This window comes from Pteropus vampyrus, unplaced genomic scaffold (assembly GCF_000151845.1).
Source record: "Pteropus vampyrus isolate Shadow unplaced genomic scaffold, Pvam_2.0 Scaffold31, whole genome shotgun sequence".
Classification (NCBI taxonomy): domain Eukaryota; kingdom Metazoa; phylum Chordata; class Mammalia; order Chiroptera; family Pteropodidae; genus Pteropus; species Pteropus vampyrus.
Window position 1 is genome coordinate 1,334,786 of NW_011888812.1, and position 20,193 is coordinate 1,354,978.

A 20,193-nucleotide genomic window follows, 5' to 3' on the forward strand; every position below is an offset into this window, starting at 1 on the left:
TGGAGTTGGGCTATATGATCAACAGACTACTGCAGAAGTGATAGTATGTCACTTCTGAGGTTAGCTATAGGACTATAGCTTCCATCCTGGTTACCCTCTCCCTTTCTTGGGTCACTTGGTCTGGGGAAAGTCAGCAGCTCAAGATATTTAGATAACCTATGCAGAAAGCCATGTGGTGAAGAACTGAAGCCTGTGGCCAACAATCAGTAAGGAACGAAGTCCTGCCAACAACTACGTGAGTGCGCTTGGAAGCTCACTCCAGCCACACTCAAGCCTTGAGATAAGTGTCGCTCCAGCTGTCAGAGGGACTGCTAACCTATGAGAGACCCTGAGCCAGAACCTGGAGCTAAACTCTGCTGGATGCCTAATCCTCAGAAACTGTGAGACAATAAATGTTTGCGTTTTAAGCTTAAGTTTTGCAACACTTGTTATGCAGCAACAGGTAACTAAGACATATTTTCTTGCCAGCCAAGAATATATGTTTTTTTCTTTGCACTGTTATTGTTCCTCTGGATCTCCAATTATACCAACTCTAGCTGTTGAACTCCTGCTTGCCAGCCCTTGTACTAGGCTCCCTACCCACTTCATTTATAATTCCTTTTCTCAGTATCACAGCAGGAAGTGATCACCCCTCCCTCGAACTCTGTGCCATGATATTTGCTCTATGTATCTTTTGGTATTTATTATAGAGCCCTCTCATTTATTCATTCGGCAACTTACACCGAAGGCCCTTAAGAAATGAATACCAGTACGATAAATTCCTTATCCTTGAGGAACTCATAATCTAGTAAAGAAGTTAACAGCTATAAAACGACAAAGCAATAAATAATACAAGACAGTCCAGGGCATTAAAGGAGCAGAAGCTACAAGTGGGAAGAAGCAGGAGTTAGGAAAAGATTCATAGAGGAGGGGATGGTTGAGATGGCTTAATGAAGGATGGTGGGAGTATGCTGGGTAGGTTGAGAAAGGGCATTTCAGTCAGAGAAAACTCTCAGTAGTTGGAACTGGTTATAAATTAGGTTCTGGGTGATGGAGGGGAAAGAGAGGCAGAGTATAGAGGATCATTCATGCCATGCACAGGAGTCTGGACTTGACTTATAGGTGTTTGAAAACCACTGAGCAGTTTTAAATAGAAGAGGGCATAACCAGATCTTGTTTTTGATTTCTCCACATTTCTATAGTGGCAGTGGAGAGAAGAGGATGAAATGTGGTGACCGAAGAAACAAAAGACCAGACCAGTAAGATGGCTGTGGAAAGAGTTTTAAAAGGAAATTGCAAAGGAGTTATGGTGGAGATGAATTTGAAAGATATTTTAGAAGTTAAAAAGAAAGGATGAACTTAGGGTAAGAAAACTGAAGAAAAGAAAGGCTTCAAGGACTTCCAAGTTTGAGGTTAGCTGAGTAGATAGGTGGATAGTGATGCCAGTCACTGGGATGTGAGTCGTAAATATCTGAGTTCTTACTATTGACTTTCTGGGACTTCAGCCATGAACAAGACAAAGTCTGTGCTCGAAAGGAACTACACTGTTGGGGGTAGTTTTTATAAAGAGAAGAATATAAACATAAATTGTAGTAAGTGGGAAGGAAATAAAACAAGGGATTTAGAGAAAAATAGGAGAGATCAACTTTGATTAAAGTGGTTAAACTGGTCTTTTGTTTCTTCGGTCACCACATTTCATCCTCTCTGAGCAGGTGACATTTAAGGCCTAACAGATGTGAAAAACACAGTGTTTGATGAATGAGTGTGTGTGCATGAGCAAGGCTTTGTGCTGGGGAAAGGCAAGCACTCCAGACAGAGGAAACAGCAGGTATGAAGGCCCTAGAATGAGAAAATGCTCGAGGAGTTTAAAAAATAGAAAGACCAGTTGGCTACAGCAGTGATTAAGAAATGCTGAGAGTGGTAGACTATGGAGTTTGTCAGGGTGAGATCACACAGGGGCTTGAAAATTACATGATACCAGTCCTTCCAGAAAGGGAACTGATTTCACAGTGAGAGGGAGAGAAATAATTCAGAACGTGAGAGGGAATGGAGAGCCTGTGAACATGTGGAAGGATTAGGCTTCTTCCATTTTCTAAAAAGAGATGGGTTCATGATTTGGCAGATCTGCAGGTTTTGTGGTTCAAAGGTGAGGAAGTTCATTTCTTATGACTCCTACTGTCTTAAGGATAAACAAAGTCATCAGCTAAGTCAGTGTGAGAACAGGGTATGACAGCCTTGTAAAGAGAATAAAAGGAATCAACTGGTCATCTTTAGGAGTGGGACAGTGACTATCAGGGAAACAAAGCAGGTTGCTGGGCAGTGTTAAGTGCCAATCTGAGGCTGAAATCTTGAATATGAAGTGAGGCCAGTCAGCACCATTGTGTAATTTTCTCTAACAATATTCAGCTGCACGGTGCAATTACAAGGAGGGTGGACAGAAGGGTTCACCTTGGATTTGGGTTTTGCAAGGCCAACTATATTTGTAAATGAGGTCAACTATGACCTTAAGTAACAACCATTTCAATAGATTGGGTATATATGTCAGATCAAAATGGGTTAAGAAAAGAAATTTAGAGGCAGAGAATTCTAATTACTCTTTCAATAGTGTTGCTATGAAGGGCTAGAGAAACAGAAGGGAAAACTCATTAATAAAGAGTTTTCTTTCACATCAGGAGGCAAAATTAGGAAATAGGGAAAGATTAAAGATATAGGAGAGAAAAGGCCTACTTAAGTCAGTATTTGTGGAGACAGAAAAAGCTGGAATTAGGAAAACAGGGAAGTAGTTGCCTTAGATAAGAGGAAAGGTAAAGATCAAGTAAATATGTAATACAATCGATATTGAGAATAGCTACCATTTATTGAATGCTTACTTTTTGCCAAGCATTATTCTAAAGGCTTTCTATGGACTTTAATCCTTATAACTGTATTATACTAAGATTAATTTGTCCAAGACCACCCAGATAGAGATTTGAACCCAGGCAGTCTGATTCTAGATGCTTAGTCCTTAACCTTTTATATTACAATGTAGGTGGGAAGAAATCTGAAGTTGACAAGTTCACACCTAATAGTTCATATTTTCTTTGTGATTTTGGAGCCAAGTTCATCTGTGAGACAAGGCTGGGGGAGATGAGTTAAGATGATGAGGTTTGGGGTAACCACTTAGGGAATGTGAAAGGAAGGTCCCCAGAGGACTGCCATAAGGTGCTCAGGAGCTAGCTGAATTACTTCCCTCCCCTCTGAAGCCCCAAGGCATCTTATCTCATCCTTAGCTAAGGATATAGATAGTACTTACTTCATTTTACCTTTCTGCCTCTGAACCTCTCTGTATGGGTGCAGTGTCTCTGATTCTCCTACATGTGGGGGTTTCCACACGTACCTATGTTAAATTTGGTTATTTTTCTCTCAACCTGTCTCATGTTGATTAAATTATTAGACAAGCCAAAAAGAACCTGGAAGGGTAAGGGAAAATTTCATCCTCCCCCATAAATATTTTGCAATAATATCTCTTGCATTTTATTACTTTTTAATTGGGATCTCCAGTCCTAAAAAAGTATTGGACAGGAATAAGGGGGTTAATTTTATCCTTGCCTTTTAAGCAGGGATTCTCACACTGAAATTGCTTATTCATCTAGTTTTCCTCTTGACCCTAGGCCATTTGCCTTAACCACCACTATATCGCTGAGCAAGTAGGTGTTCCATAAAATTGTTGGTGTGTGTAAGCAAGTGAAAAGTGTAAACAACCCAAGGAAGGATTTTCCTTTGACTTTGCCTTAAGAATAGGTTCTGTGATCATCTCATAATCTAAACAGAGGCAGGCAAACTTCTCAGAGGAAAACTGCTGGCTACTGAGGCACAGTTTCCATCCAGGAGAACGTTTCCCGTGTCTACCGCGTGCTAAATATAGGGCTCGTAGCCAAGGCGTAGAAATTAATCACCAGAGCTCGTAGTTTCTGCTCTAGTTCCAGTCCACCGCTTCACGATTCCATGTTTGGCCTGTCTTTCTGATAAGTTGCTTTAAGACACACACTTAAGCCAACAAACACTCTCCTCCGTTATCTTTTCTTTTTTCAACGTTTGGTGCCCAGCTCTCGCCGTAGGATAGCCCAGACCCGGCAGCAGACCGCCACAGACCGTGGCCTCAAGTCAGCACGCGGGGCGGAGATGGCCATGCGCGGGGGTCGGGTGTGGGGAGGCGTTCCGGCCGCCCCAAGACGCGGCCGCGCCCGCGCCAGCCAGCGCCTTGCCTCCTCAGAATAAAGGACACCTGCAGCCCCGCCCCTACCTGCGCACCGCATTGCCGCGAGCAACGGTCTCCTTCTGGACAGCCAGACATGGCCGGGACTGGGGGATTCCGCAGCCTTCTATAATCGCACGGCTTTGCTCCTGGTCCAGCGCCAGGGCTAACGCAGCGAGGCCGCTTGTGCAATCAGGCGGTGCTGAGGGCAGCCCTGGGAAGGGGCGGACAAGGCGAAGGGCGGGTCTGAGAGGGCTTCGCTGACCGGAAGCTAGAGGCGCAGACGCCTGACCCGGAGGCGGGGCCAATGGGGTTGGAGGCGGAGCTAGGAGAGCTTGACTCCAAGAGTCAAAGGCACGGCAGGAGTTTGGGGGCGTGGCCAACTGGGTGGGGGCGGGGCTTGGAGGGGCCTGATGACAGAGCGATCAGGCCTTGCTGCGGGCAGCCGGTGAGAAGGCAGGGAAGATGGCGGCCTCCTGGAGGCTAGGCTGTAACCTACGGGTGCTGCGCTATCTCCTAGCCTTTGGCGGCCGGAGAGGCCTGGACCTGCTTAAGGAGCCTGCAGGATGGTCTGTCGGCCGCGGAGCTAGTTGGAGATGGTTTCACAGCGCGCAGCGGCTGCGGGGTGAGTGGCCGGGGTTCACTAGCTCCTCTGTGTAGCTGAGCAATGGGCCTGCGTCAGGGGGCTTTTTGATTGAGGGCCTGCATTTGAGTGTGGAGGTACTCGGGGCTCCCGATTACCTTGGCCTTTTCTCCAGGAGGGGTCCGCTGACTTGGTCGCCTGATAAGTGCATGCCGGGAAGGGTTCTCTTGGGACCTGGGATAACTTGACTCCGCCCCTGGCCCGCTGGGTGGTATGACTTCTCTTGACCTTGCCTTGGAATTTTGGGGATTTTTTTTGGAGGCTTGGAGATAGGTCCTAAACGCCCTCGTCTCAGGCCGCTTCCCAATCACGTCTTAGATTCCTTTAGGGTTGTCAAGCATCTCTGTCGGGCAGAAGCTTCCTAAGGTTGCTGAAATTCAAGAGCCACTCTTAGCTGTTCTTATTCTCTTGGCCTGTCTCTATTGGAAGATCTTTTCTTTTAGGCCACTTGGGTTGCTCGACGCGACGACTAGTGAAGGACTTGATTGTAAATGCCTACAGCATCACAGACATAGGTCTGGCAGAACATGAACATGAAAGAGTGAAATTTAGGAGGGGACTCATACCACGAAGTTTATTATAGAAAATTAGCGTTTAGTTATGATATTGACACAATTAACAAAATTTCGGTATTTAACAGGTAATCTAGTATGCGGAGCATTATTTTTCTTTAAACAGCAGTGGGTTGAGATTGTAGGATTAACATTTTTTTTAACGCAACACATTACTTGCCAATCATCATTCTGTCACTCCACAGAATCAATTTCCATCTAAAAAATTAGGTGCAGTAGACATTGCCCACATATTCTGGGCTACCCGAGCCTCAGAAAAAAAAAAATAAGTTACACAAAGTTACATGGTAAGATGAGTGCAGTGAGATTTCTGGAGACTTCATGATGGGAACAATTTATTTCAGTTTTTTTTTCAGATTACTGTTTCATAAAATAGTCCTTGAAACAATGGTTCTTTAACTGTATACAGCATTTCCTTTCCTCCTTCCCCCAGTTCGTTACATATTGAACTTTCCTACCGCTCTCAGGGATTCTTTCTGGGGTGGTCAGCAATCTGCATTTTACAGACAGCCTCAGATAAGTTTTGATGCTTTATATTATATTGGTTTTTGATAGGCTACACTTTGAGACTCACTGCCTTAGAAAATCATGGAATAGTAAACATTCAGTGTTGAAAATAATCTAGGAAGAGTGTTCTTAACCTTTTTTGTAAAACAGATCCTTTTGAAAATATTTGAATGCTAGTTCCTCTCTCCAGAGAAAAGGGCATATGTGGTTACACACAAAAATGTTCATGCAGGTTCAGGGGTTTTCCTTAGACTTAGTTTAAGGACACCTGCCTTTAGAATCTCACTTAGGCAATCCTTATTTGATGTATCATGACATTTGACTTATCTCCCCATGAAGTCCATGAACAACTTTTCTAACTGTGCTTGAGCATCATCTGTAAGGGAGAGGACACTACATCCCAAGGAAATTGTATTAGTTGCCTAGTGCTTCCCTCCCTCTTTCACATGTAAGAACCATTGTGATTATATTGGGTCCACCTAGATAATACTGGCTGCTAGCCCTATCTCAAGGCCAGCTGTTTAGCAGCCTTAATTCTCTCTTGCCATGTAACATAACATTCATAGGTTCTGGATATTAGGAACTGGACATCTTTTAGGGGGTCAGGGACTTGTGGACATTATTCTGCCTACCACAGAAGCTGTGCGTTGTGTAGCTCTAAGTTATTTGGAAGTTTTGGATTTTTTTTTCTAACACTGAGCCAGAATTTGTCTCCTAACTTTTCACCTACAAGTTTTTGTTTTGCCATGCTAAATACATGTGGCAATTCTTGAGCTATTTGTTTTACAAAGCATGACTTTAAATGGCGGTTGTTCATTTTTCCTTGAGCTTGGTAGAAATTGTTTCATAAAACTAAACAATTGTTTGGTGATGTATAGACTATGAATTAAGTATGATTATTGAACTATTTCCTCCCTCCCCCCCCGTATCAATCCAAGATTTAAAAATCTGTGAGTTGGAATTTTGGTTTCCTTAAAAGGTGTTTATTGGCAGTATTTTTATGAGCTATGACATATGTTGTCTGCTTAGCACTTCCCGGAACTCCTTATTCACTTTCCACAGCAACCTAGGAAAGTTGGCATTATCTGCATTTTATTGGACAAAAATACTAAAGCTCAGAGAAATTATGTGAATCTCCCAGAGCCACACAGCTATAATATTAATAAACTGAAGAGGAGGGGTTGTGTGTGTGTGCGTGTGTGTGTGTGTGTGTGTATATGTGTATGTATGTATATGGCTCATTTAATCATATTTAGCTTCTGGAGATGCAGTCCTAAATTCTGTATAAATCTTATCCTTAAGGTATATGTAGTATGCTTAGGGAGCTAAACAATGAAGACATGATTTCAGTAGTGTATGCAGAACTCTGAGGGATAAGTTCAGGATGATAAGGGAGTATAGAAGGCTTCCTAGAGGTGACAGTCTTTCCATGCTAAAAGAGTAGCAGATATAAAGTCCCAGAGGCCAGATGTGGTATTTACATAACTGACTTAGCATTTGTAAACGTTTTTCTCAACCTGTCCTAGGCAATTAACTTTGAAGAGTTCTCTTGGTAGCTCTTTCAGACTAAATGACATGGTTTGCAATTTAATTAATTAATAACTAATAAGATGTTAATAATATTGATTTTAATTGTCTTTGAGGAAGAGTGTGTTGAATTTTAAATAACATGTGAGTAGAAAAATAAATGAAGTTCAACCTTTGTAGTACTTTGCCTAATATATAACTATAGACCTTCCATATTATAGATGTTAAATAAACATGTAGAGAAGTTGTAACAGAGACTCATGGACGTGGACAATGGACTAGTGGTTACCAGAGGTTAGGGGGTGGAGGGGGGATTTAAATTATTTCTTCACAAATAAATAAATATATAAAATCTAGGATGTTATAAAAGGACACAGAGATCCAGAGTAGGAGTGCAAAATGGCAACCAATGAACTGACCTACATTGTTTTAGAAGAAAATTACATTTATTGACAACATTTAAAAACTAGGAACTTTAATTTACACAGAAATCTAGTCTTCTGTTGCGAATTTAAATTTAGGGCCTATGTGGCTGCAGTTCGTTGAGACTGAGGAATGATTGTTCTCTTGAGGTAGGAAATTACTTTCTAGTTTACCCTTATCCCCTGTACTTTCTCTTACCTCTAAAGCCAGCAAAACTGAATGTGCCTTGGTATGTTATCACCTCTAGTTTTCTTGTAACTTTATCTGAGTAGAAAGCAGAAAACAATAGATGGACAAGGAAAAATGGCAGAGAACAGATATTGTTGTGTATGTATATGTAAAGGAAGAAAATTCTTACAGATTTAATATGAAAATAATGCATGTCTGGATCTAACGGAAAAAAACCTTAAGATGTTCTTAGCCCTCTTCTCTCACCTGCTTATTCCCTTTAGGCATCTGAGTTTTCGATAGTATTTCTATAACAAAGGAGCAACTTCTTTGATAAGAGTTGATGATATGGTATATACTATGAGTTATGGTAAAGGAAAAAGTAAAAAGGGAACTAAATTTAGGCTGGAAAGCTGAAAGGAACCTGTGAATCCATCTCTTATTACTGGAGGAAGGAATCATAAAGAAGGATATTACAATACATCTAGCCAACTGTCTGGATACCTTCAGAAGTCCACCTTCTTAACCATATTTGTGCTGCCTATAAGTAGCTAATATGTTTGAAACTGACTTTTTGCCAGGCCCTGTTGTAAAGACTTTGCATGTGTTACCTTATTTAATCCTTACAAAACTCTATATTTTACAGAAGAGGCAACTGAGGCACAGAATAATTAAGTAACTTATAGGTGGTGGATCTATAATTTGAACCTCAGCAGTTTGGCGCCAGTGCCTGTTATCTGAATCACTATGCTATGCTGTTCCTTGTTGAGTTTTTCTTAAAAAAAATTAGTTGAACGTTTTTGTTAAATAATAAAATGTTTATTTTAACATTGTAGTACATGCATTTGGTTTAGATAGTCAAATAGTACTAAAAAGCTTATAATAATACAGTGGGTCTCTGCCCCCTCTCTCCCTACTTCCCCAGTCTTCCTTAGAAGCACAAGTTTTATCTCAACTTTCTTCTGGTATCTGCTTCCTCTCTCTATTTCTGTGGATGAATGCTGGCCAGTGCCACCCCCATGTTTTCCTTCCCCATTATCCCAATGTAATTCTTTTGCATTTCTTGGTTAAGTCCGTATTCATTGTTTACGCTAATATACAACTGAAGATTGTCATATATTGTCCCATATTACTGTTCTTACCTTTCTTACCTTTTACATTTACTGACATTGTGGTCTTTTAAAATTTTGCTTTAGTTTTCTCTGTAACTACTGCTAATTCATCCCACACCATCTAATAGCTTTCAGCACCAATTTTCTGCATTATCAGTCACATCAGATAATCGCGGTTAACTTATTTTTGCAGTGTCCACACGTCCCAGGTGTTCAGGCTGAACCTCCATTCCAAATGTTCTCTGTTTTACCGTATCCAGTAAAAACAGTGTCCGTTCTTTTAGTCTGTTGAAGGAGAGTGGATTGTTAACCTAGCACTGTTTGGCTTTCTAGAGCCTGTTAGTCAATTATCACTCATCTGTTTACTTTTCCGCTTCCAAAATTATATGCCATTTTCCCTTCTTTTCTCACTGTGCTTGTGGGTTTGTATCTAAAAATAACAACAACAAAAGCACATTTTAAATTTAATGTTAGATAAGTTTTGGAGAGGGAGTGAAATTGGATAAATTTATTGTAGAAAGTTAGCATATAGATTATAAGAAAAAAGTAATGAAAAGTACTTGTAACACTATCACCAACTAGAGAAACTACTGTTGTTACTTTTGGAGTATATCCTTTCAGTCTTTTGTGTACAAGCTAAGCAGGTAGAGATTAGATTATGCTATGTATACTGTTTGTGGGCATCTTTTATACATTTGTACTATGTATGCCAAAATTTATAAATGCTATTTTCACTCAAACTATTATGCATATATTTTTTGTTGTGAAATGTATATTCGCGTCATTACCATACCAAAATAACTAACTGAACAAAGAAGAGTTACATGATAAGCACCCATTTAAAAAAAATTGCTTTCACTGCCTTTATTCAAAGCTTCAGTGTTAATATTCTGTGCCCTGGTGTTGATTTTTAAATTACTTGTTCTTTATTCTGCTTTATTTTATTCAACCTGCAGATGGCAGAATTGTTTCATTTGAAAGGAAGTTTTAAAGATTCAGTTTTACTTGATGAATTCTTGCCTTGAAAAGAAAGGTGATTAAATGAACATCTCTCCCTATTAGATAAGAAGCAAATTAATGTTAGGAATAGGGAGGCATACTAAGAAAGTACTGGGTAATTTCCTTCTTTATTTGGTCTACCTTCATTTCATTCTTTTTGTGTTTGGATTACAGTCGTATAAATGGAATAGAGCATGACACCCAAGCTGTACCATATATAAACTGCTGAATTTCATTAATTACTTGAGTCAGTGTAGTGGCTCTTAGATCTGCTTCATGTTAGCCACAAAGCAATTTGTTCTGCATTCGTATGTTGTTTGCTTGTATTCATTTTTTTTTTTTAACCTAGAGAACTTTTAGAATTGATGTATAGATCATCAATTTAAAGCTTTGATATAATTGATTTTGCTAAAGTGCAAGTGTTTTGCTCTTAGGGTAAAAGGAATACTTTAGGGAACAAGAAACTAGAATTGGACCAGAGTACTATATCTGATGTTGAAGACAGACTTATGCTGTAGAAAGATTGGAAGAAATGTAGGAATTATTCAGAGAAACTGCTATAAAATTCAGTGATTGATAGATTGCTCAAGTGCCTGATATGGCAGGTAAAGCAGCAATATGCTGAGCAAAAATTTTTAATTGATTGTGTCATTCTTTTGAGGAAATAAAAAAAAGATTAAGACAGTTTGAATGATTTGTGAGATTTTTAAAATCAGTATATTTAAATATAAACTGGAATGTACATAGTCATCTCAAATATTTTTTAAACTTCTACAGAAAGACAGACTTTATAAGCCATTCATATAGTTTGTTAGCTTGACAGAAAGCAATAGAATACTAAAATGACTACAAAAGGGTTAAATTCTAACTAAATTTGGGATATTTTTTACTACTTGAGGTATTTTTGCTAATCGAAATAACCTGTATGATCAGTGGAGCAAACACACACATTTCCTTTATTCTTACCCAGAGTTGTGCCGTTATTAGTAGGAAATACAGTGGGTGCACATTTCAAGGCCTCTTCGATTTGACAGACAGGTAGAATGTACTGTTTACTGGAATGAATAGGGAAGCTGTATTTAATTTGTAATGAAATATTAGGAGTAGGTTAAAATTCTGAGGAGTCTAGAAAAGCCCACACTATTTCAATAGCAGCCATAATGGTAGATATTAATTATGTGCAGCCCTGTCACTCAAAGTTGATATTATGCTTGTATAATTACTTTTCCACTGGAAAAGTGCATTTGAAAAAGATGTGTATAATGTTCCGTTGAAAGGAGGTATATTAGAATGAAATATGTACCATTATTAATAAATTAATGCTTATGTTTGAAATTATTTTCTAGCATGACAGGCTGAGGATAGATTGGTTAATCAGAAAATGCATTGCACATTTTACTTTCCATAGTAAGCCAGTGTAATCAATCAAGAGATAGTACTGAATAATGGAGATGTCCAAAATGTCTTTCTTTGCTTTCTGTCACCTTCGTTTCAGAGTAAGGATAATGATCTATTACACAATTTTTATATTTTATTGTTATTATTCAGAGAAGCAATTTCAAATCATCCATGAAGGGTAGCTGTATGAAAAATGATTATGTTCTTTTTATTTTTAAAATATGAAAAAATTCGGCTTTTAATATGGTAATTTGGAAAATAATAAATGTAAAAGTTTTATAATATAGTCTTTAATGTCAGGAATAATGGAAATGTGACGGTCTTGTGGGTGAGAGATTATAATAGCATATAGAATTGTAATATAAATATGAATTGTATCATGGCAACTGGAAGCGAGGTATAAAAATATTGAAGACAGACTTTGTTTTGAGAGAATCGATTTAGTGTTTGTCATAAATTTAGAATCTGAACATAGAATCATTGAAGTCCATTGATTTTGCTTCTTTGAAATGGAACTCTATTTGATATAAATTTAATATATATGTGATTATGAAGTATTCTATTTCATAGTGCCAGCTTTGAACTTTTGGATAGAAAACAACATTTTGGGACTTGTTTTAAGCTGTGTTTTTCAATAAGAGGCTAGCTTCACCTTGGAGCCATTAGATTATAGGTTTTTTTAATTTGTTTTATTATTAAGGGTTGTTTGCTTGCTTCTTTTTCCAACCCCCATTTGTCACAATGAGCTTAAAAAAATTAAATGCTCAGATTTAAACTGGCTCTACGTTCTTTAGGCAAATGTTTTTATTTTCTTCATCAAGTCATTTAAAAAATGGAATAGGCAATAGATACACAAATAATGTAGGGGATTAGAAAGCTCATTTTATCATTTCCAAATATATTGACTATATCAAGCTTTGAGAACTTTTTAAGAATTCTTGCAATTAAGTGGTTTGAATTTGGAGATCCATCACAAATGTCACAATGTAAGTTGGTGTGTGTGTGTGTGTGTGTGTGTTTCCCTAAGCACATTTCCTTATTTCTGATTCACTCAAGAATTTAGTGCTCCAGTGTTTTATAAATAATGATGCCCTGAGGTTGTGCATAGGAGTCAGCATTATTTTCTTCCTATTCAATATCTTAATGTTCCTATTTTAGTCTTTAGGGACTTAATTTACTAAGAAAAAAATGAGATTTTTTAAAGCTGTATTCTAGTCATAATTTTCTTTTTAACTAGAGGTAGCTCGGAAATTAAATGAAACTGTTTCAGTGAAGGTTATTGAGAGATAGAACACAGCTTCTCTAGTCTCTTCTAAGATAACTGTGCTTTAATAATCGAGTTAGGAAATTCATTGTGGCTATTTTTCCTCCCTTATTTCCAAGATATAATGCACTTAAAGATTACCTGCTTTCTTCCACATTCAAAATATTCATTGTCAGTAGTAAAAGTGGTTTCTTAATATAGTAATTCTTTATGCCCAAAGTAGGGAAAGTGTTTATTAGGATATTTGATTGGACATAAGAAGAATGCTCCCATGGATTTGATATGTCTGGTTTGCTGTTTTTAAATTTCTGGATGAATAGACTGCATAAATAACGAGTGAGAGGTAATATGTGTAGTTACAGTCTTGAGAGTCTGGCAGAATTCAGATCCCTTAATCTGGATTGTAGTTTTCTCATTGACGAAATGGGCATGTTGACTTGGAGTTTGGTTTGGGCTCTATCGTCGTTGGGGATGGAATGGTAATTCTTTTCTGTCCTTCTTAGAGTTGAGAGAGAGGCAAAATAGTTCATAGAGATCAAAAGTAACAGTTTTAATGCTGATGGTTTTGTTGGGTTTGAGAATGTGACTTAGATTGGTGGCCTTTATAGTTGGACTTCCCAGTACAACCCCAATTTAGATGAAGACTTTTGTTTGAGAGAGTTAGTTTGTGTATACAGAGCAAACACACATACCCGAATTGCTTCCTCACACTCGATGGGTCCTGATGGTGGGAACAGAGAGAGGTGGGCTTGCCATCTGCCTTTGAAAGGCAGTCCCATTTACTCCTAGCACACGGAAGAGCTGAAAGGAAACTGCAGGTTGCCTATAGGTAGGCAGTTCTTAAAAGAGAAGGAGGAAAGACTGAGGCAGGTATTTGCTCTGGTCTTTCCCCAATCTTTTAGAGAGGAGAGAATGAAAAAGGAGAAGAGCACAGAAGCTGCCTTCCAAATGCTTCGGAGATGGAACTCCTATATCGTGAAGCCATAAGAACTCTCAGTTTGAAAGCTAGAGTAAAATTAGTTAAGTTTCTCAAAGGAAATATTTAACTTCCTTTAATAGTAGCGTTCAGTACCCTTACTTTTGACCCTAAAACATCAATGCAAAAATAAAAATCCATTCTGTCCTCTTCCACATTTGAAATATGTTGGATATGTAATCATGTATTGCTTTTTGGGGTCTGTTTGTTGAACAGTCTGAGGAGAGAATCGGTTCTATGGAAGATTTCATGAAGTGTAATTTTTTACCATGGCTACTGCTAGAGCTGGAGCATGCTATTAACTATTTTATTAGTATAAACTTTATATAAATTGTAATCTAACAGCTGTGTGCTCAATGAGTGACTATTGGGAAGCACATTTGGCCAAATACATAGAGTGTCTCCTTTTTCGATATCTAAAGAAAAGGTAACTGTGCTTCATGGAGAGATCACCCTGGTTTGAGTCTCCTTTTTGGATCCCCAGTTGAGTTGTGGTATGGAAAATAATTTAACCACTTAGATTCACTTGCCTGATCATTCGTAACAAGGCAAACCTTTCACACTTACCAGCCAGAACCTTCGATTCTTGAAGAGTATACTATTAGAGGAAAATAAAAACACAATTTCTTAAAGCCTAAGCTTGATTATGCTTTTGTAAGTTATCAGAACCCTAGTTTTTATCCTTTTTTTTTCGTATTTGTCTTTTTCTTTGATCATTTTACTTGTAAATATTTTTTGTAGCGACAAAAGGGGAAGAAGATGAAACATAAGTCAACTTTTCATTTTTTTAAATCTTGTAAACACCTGGCTTGAAAATATGCATAAAAGACTGGGGAACTATGAGAAAGGCGTTGAAAGTATTCCAATCAAGTTTTATTTTTAAAAAGTTGAAAATTTTATGTTTCCATACTATTTACTGGACACTTAGTTTGACTAGTTGGGAGTCTTTTCAACTTTGGAATATTTTCTTTCTCAAATTGAATTTGGTATTAATTTACTTGACTTTTTTATTAATGCCAAGTGAGTTGTGTTATTTTTGTGTGTATGGCTAATCTTTCTTTCTTTTTTTTTTTTTAATCAGCCGATCCTATTAAAATACTGATGCCGTCACTGTCTCCTACAATGGAAGAAGGGAACATTGTGAAATGGCTGAAAAGGGAAGGTGAGCAAGTACATTACTAATGCTTTGTGTTATTTGATCTTTTTTTTTTCCTAATCAGTTTTATAACACAATACATGACAAATGAAATAAATTGGGTTCCTTTGCTAGTTAATCTACATTTGTTTAAATAAAAATTTCCCATGGTATTGTAGCAAAAGTTTTCTGGGTTCACAAGCAGAGGATGGTAAACTGTTTTAAGGTTGTTTTCTCTAAAGTTTTAGTCCTTATACTTAACTTTTAGTTTCAACATCATAAATTTGTCAATCTCTTTAAGTTAATTTTTAGCTTTGTGATGCTTCTGTGTGTGTGTGTGTGTGTGTGTGTGTTTCTTGGAGTTAGGCAAGTCGATTATAAATTTCATTGGGAAGAACAAATAAGTAAGAGTAATGTAAGGAAAACTCTTGAAAGAAGAACAGTGAAGCAGAGTTGTAGTCCTACTAGATACTGAAACATTTTTAAGCCCTTATAATTAAAACCGTGGTATTGGTGCTTAAAAAGACAGAATAAGAAAATTAACTAGAAAATGAGGAAATAAACAGTTGTACCTGGGTATTTAGTGTATAATGAAGGAAGACAATATTAGATTTATTCGTTATACTATGCCAAGGAAAAATTACAAATGAATCAGATACTCAATGTGCAACAATGATACCCTACAAGTACTAGAAAAGAAAAAATGGTGAATTCTTCGAAACCTGGAAGTGAAATAAACACACCAACTACAGCTCAAAATCCAAATGCAGTAAGGGAAATGTTGATAAATTTTACAATAAAAATAATAACTTTTATGTGGCTAAAAATACTGCATAAAGTAAAAAAATAAGTGACAAATTAGAAAAGAGTATTAAAAGGGTTAATAAAATTTAGAGAATAAGAAAAGTGTCAGCTCAATAGGAAAACGAAGAAGATATTCGAACACATGATTTTCAGAAAAAGAATTGCAGATTACCTTTAAACATATGAAGAGATACTTAATCTTTCTACTAATAAGAAATATGCAAACTAATGCTACACCAAGATAGCATTTCTTACCAATCATATTGACAGAAATTAGAAATTTGACAAGCTATTCAGTTGATGAGGCTGTGGAGGGAATGGGGAGAACATGCACTCTCATATATTGCTGGAGGAAATGCAAAATGTTATAAACCCTAGAGAAGAGAATTTGTCAATATCTAGAAAACTTACATTTATATTTCCCTTTGGCCAGGTAGTTCTACTTCTAGGAATTCTATCTCACTGTTACACTGATAAAAATCATTGAGTTAGACCAAGCAGCAGAACCAGACCTCTGAGAACTTCAGTTCATTAGAATTATTAGATACCTAAAAATGTATGTTTGAAATGATTAATCATGTAAGAGACAGAATTGAAAATATGAAAAAAAGACAGACACTGTCTAAAAAGTCTAGGCAGATTTGAAAAGGACAAATAGACTTTTTAGGAATGAAAAATATTGTCTCTAAAATTAAAAAACAAAAACTCAAGATTAGGTTAAAGTATGATTAAACTTGACTGACCAAAGAATTTGTGAACTGAAGACCAGCCTGACAAAATTAGCTTGTGTGCAGCACAGAAGATACTACAGTAGAAAATATGAAAGAGAAATTGAGACATGAAGAATAAAATGAGAATCAATCAATAATCCAATAGGAATTTCTGGAGAAAAAGGAGAGAATGAGTAAGCAGTGTAATATTTTAAAAAAGTGGCACAGAATATTCTAGAATTTGAGAAAGCCATATATCATATAAATGAAAGAGCCAGTGCCTCATTAGGAAGTAGGGAGCATTTTGAATAATTGGTTCCGCATGACTGTTGGCTATCTTTTAAAATAATTATCAGTACCTAAGAAAGTTTCACCTTTATAAATAATGTAATCAATTGGAATCTTTCGTTAACTTTCTTTTTCCTGATAAATTACAGCTTTGACTATTTCCATATTCAGTATGATAGAGTGTTGGTGTTATTAAATAACAATTCAGACAGAACAGCCTTTCAAGGTTATTATAAAAAGATTAAATTTCTTCACACTTTGAGAACTGATAGGCAAGTAGATAAGAGGATTCTTTGAACCACATTTATCTTTCAGACTTCTAGCCCACAGACAATCTGATAAGCTCTTCACACCCATTAGAATATGGAGAGTATGATGAAGAGCCAGGAGACAAATGATCTCCTCATTCTGTTCTTTTTTCTTTTTGATTACAATGTGCTATTTTTATATAGGACAAGGCAGGATGTACTTTAAGCCCATGGAGAACGTTACTCTGAAGATTGCTCTTAAAATTCTGTATTCCGTCAACTCAGGAGAAATGTTTGTTTGCCAATACACTATAAATAATTGAGAGCAATCTTAATCTTTGGTTCTCAATAATTCACTGGCTTTTTAAATTTATCACCTTTGCAATTTAATTGAAATATGTTAGATATGCAATCATGTATTACTTTTTGGGGTCTGATAATTTGCTTCTTTTTAATAACATTTATGGATATGACTATGTCTAAGTGTTTGGTACTTGATATATTTATAATAACTTGGTTCAGTCATTCTATATTAAAATTATACTCTGGAGGAAAACTTTTTATATACTTTTTTTATTAGCTCTGTTTTTAAAAATTTTTTATCTTGAGATCTTTATTAATGGATCGTCACCATTATTTAAAACAATGAGTTTAGACCTTCAAACATTAAGAGGATTTACTTTTTTTTTCATGAAAAAGAATCATGTTATATCTAATTATGAATCTAATTTGTTTTCAAGCAGAGGCTAATTTGATAACCTTTAATGGATAGCATTTTAGTCTATAAGGTTTCTTGAAAATTTGAGACTAATTCCCAATTACTATTACTGAAGAGAGAGAGAGAGAGAGAGAGAGAGAGAGAGAGATTGTGTGTGTGTGTGTGTGTGTGAGTGTGTGTGTGTGTGTGTGTGTGTGTGTGTGTGTGTGTGTGTGTGTTTTAAATCAAGGCAATAAGAGGGCAATGAAAAGAACTCTGGCCTAGGAATCACGATTTGTCCTCTGAGGTTCCCACTCTGCCCTGAAATATCTGGGAATAAGTTGAACTAGACGAGATCTAAGATACATCCCTGGTTTTAGAATTCTGTGTATAACTCAATTTCATTTTCTTTTTTTAAGTCATAGAAACATGCACTAATATAACATATAAATTATTCCCATCATTGTTGATCTAATGAATGTTAGAAAAGTAGTTTCATAATGAGAATACAATTTCAGTCTGAAGATCGAGTAAAGAATATGCATCATTGAATTAGGAGAGAAAACACTTCAATAGTGCTAGATAACACTACAACAGCTCTTGGAAGGTGCATTGTGTTATAATTCCACATCTTATAAGTTTGTTATTTGGGAGGAAGTAATGCTTCAGATATTTTCAGTTTAATTAAAGAGGATATAATTCATTTGGAAGGTCAGATTTGTTAAAATAACAAAAAGGAAGAAAATATTCTTGTTGCCCCTTTGGTGAGAGAGTATTTGAGGGTATGTAAAACATTGTTTTCTTTCTTGAGATAGTTAAGAGCATATCATGAAACACTGTGAAACAGAACTTCGCTGAGGTAGTTAGTTATGTGAAGTACTTAGCCATGGACGGTGTCTAGAACATACACCAGTGTGTGCTTCATCAGTGATGTTTGCTGCTGCTGCTCTCGGTGTTATCCTTCAAGTATATGGTGTTCTCTCATGTGACTGGGAATTTTGAGTATTTCAAGTAGTTTTGTGTAACTCTTAGACTATAATAGAATGATAAAATTCAGACATAAAACTGTCATAAAGTTTATCACTGTTTGAAGTGTTATCACTAGGTGCCACTAGAAAGTTATATGGGTCTCTGGCATCTACTGTAGAAGAGGCTTTGGTTTCTGTTATTTTGGGGGATTTGTAGACATGTTTGTGGTGCTAAAACGGAAAATTTTTGAAATGGCCATTTTACAAATAACATGTTTTTCAGTATACTACTATTTTAACAGATTGATTGAAGTGTAATTTATATAACATTTACCTATTTTAAGTGCACATTTCAGTGACTTTTAGTAAATGCAGTGTTATGCAACCATCTCCACAATCCAGTTTTAGAATATTTCTGTCACCCAGAACGATACTTGCTGCCTGGTTGCAGTCACTTTCTTCTCTCATAACTAGCCCTAAGCAACTGTGATCTGCTTTTTGTCTCTAAAATTTTGCCTTTTCTGGACATTTCATATAAATAGAATCATATAATATATAGTCTTTTGTGATTGGCTTCTGTCATTTAGCATGTTTGTGAGATTTTTCCATGTCATAGCATGTACTAGCAGTTTATTTATTTTTTATTGATAAATAGCATTCTATTCCATCGTTATGCTTTTTTACATTTATTGTTAGTATTTCTCTTATTTCAGAATTTGGAATTGGTGAGTGGAATTCTAGATTATAGTATTATTCAGTGGAACTTTCTGTGGTTATGGAAATGTCCTTTCTGCACTGTCTAATATAGTAACCACTCGCTACATCTTCGAGTACTTACAGTCTCCTTCTCAAACTGTTCCTCATACCTTCAGCTCTCAGGGCAGAACTTCAGATGGCCTAGGAGCCAAGTTACCTGGGGTCTTGGGCCATGCAAATAATATCCTTTTTTTCACATGTGATAAAATGAAAAGAGTTGGCAAACTGTGACTAGGAGCTCCACCTCTATCTTCCCACACTGCTCTAGGCACTGACTGGATGGACTTGGCATTGCTGCTTGTTCGTACTCTTCCTCAATCAGATTAGGAACTTCTTGTAGCAGGTCTGTCTTGTTATTTTTTACCATAGTATCTTATGCAATATCATTCATAGAGGGGCAGCTAATACTTATTTGTCAATTGAAAACAATTGAATTATTTTTGTCTCTAATCATGGTTGTCATTATGGTTCAACATAGCTCTAAAAAGAGATTTTTTTTTTTCTTTAATGAACATTAAAGTAGATTTACTTGGTCTTACAGATAAGGTCTTACTGCTGCCAATATACACACCTTTTAAATGAAGACTTTCATTCTTAATATTTTGGCAGAACAAAATTATTTTGTGAAAGCCACAGGATGTGTTTAGTTAATAACATAAACATTTCCATCAGCTGTGTTTCATCAAGACTATACTTCATCCCCAGAATTTCAAAAGGGAAAGGGAAACCTCTGTATATTCCAGTCCTCAGCTCTGGCAGCTGCCCATCGGGACAAAGGAACAGAA

At 36.9% G+C, this 20,193-nt stretch overlaps 2 protein-coding genes across 2 annotated transcripts in view; one reads left to right on the forward strand and one right to left on the reverse strand.

Annotated features, from left to right (window-relative positions):
- Nucleotides 1–4,449, reverse strand: part of APIP (APAF1 interacting protein) — a 21,627-nt gene extending 17,178 nt beyond the window's left edge. The window contains exon 1 of the mRNA XM_011356813.2: nt 4,262–4,449. Coding sequence (XP_011355115.1) covers nt 4,262–4,312 — 51 coding nt within the window. The 5' untranslated portion in view covers nt 4,313–4,449. The remainder of the gene's footprint in view (nt 1–4,261) is intronic.
- Nucleotides 4,450–4,628: 179 nt separating this feature from the next.
- The window catches only part of PDHX (pyruvate dehydrogenase complex component X), a 59,206-nt gene continuing 43,641 nt past the window's right edge, over nt 4,629–20,193 (forward strand). The window contains exons 1-2 of the mRNA XM_011356814.2: nt 4,629–4,838; nt 14,884–14,964. Coding sequence (XP_011355116.1) covers nt 4,679–4,838; nt 14,884–14,964 — 241 coding nt within the window. The 5' untranslated portion in view covers nt 4,629–4,678. The remainder of the gene's footprint in view (nt 4,839–14,883; nt 14,965–20,193) is intronic.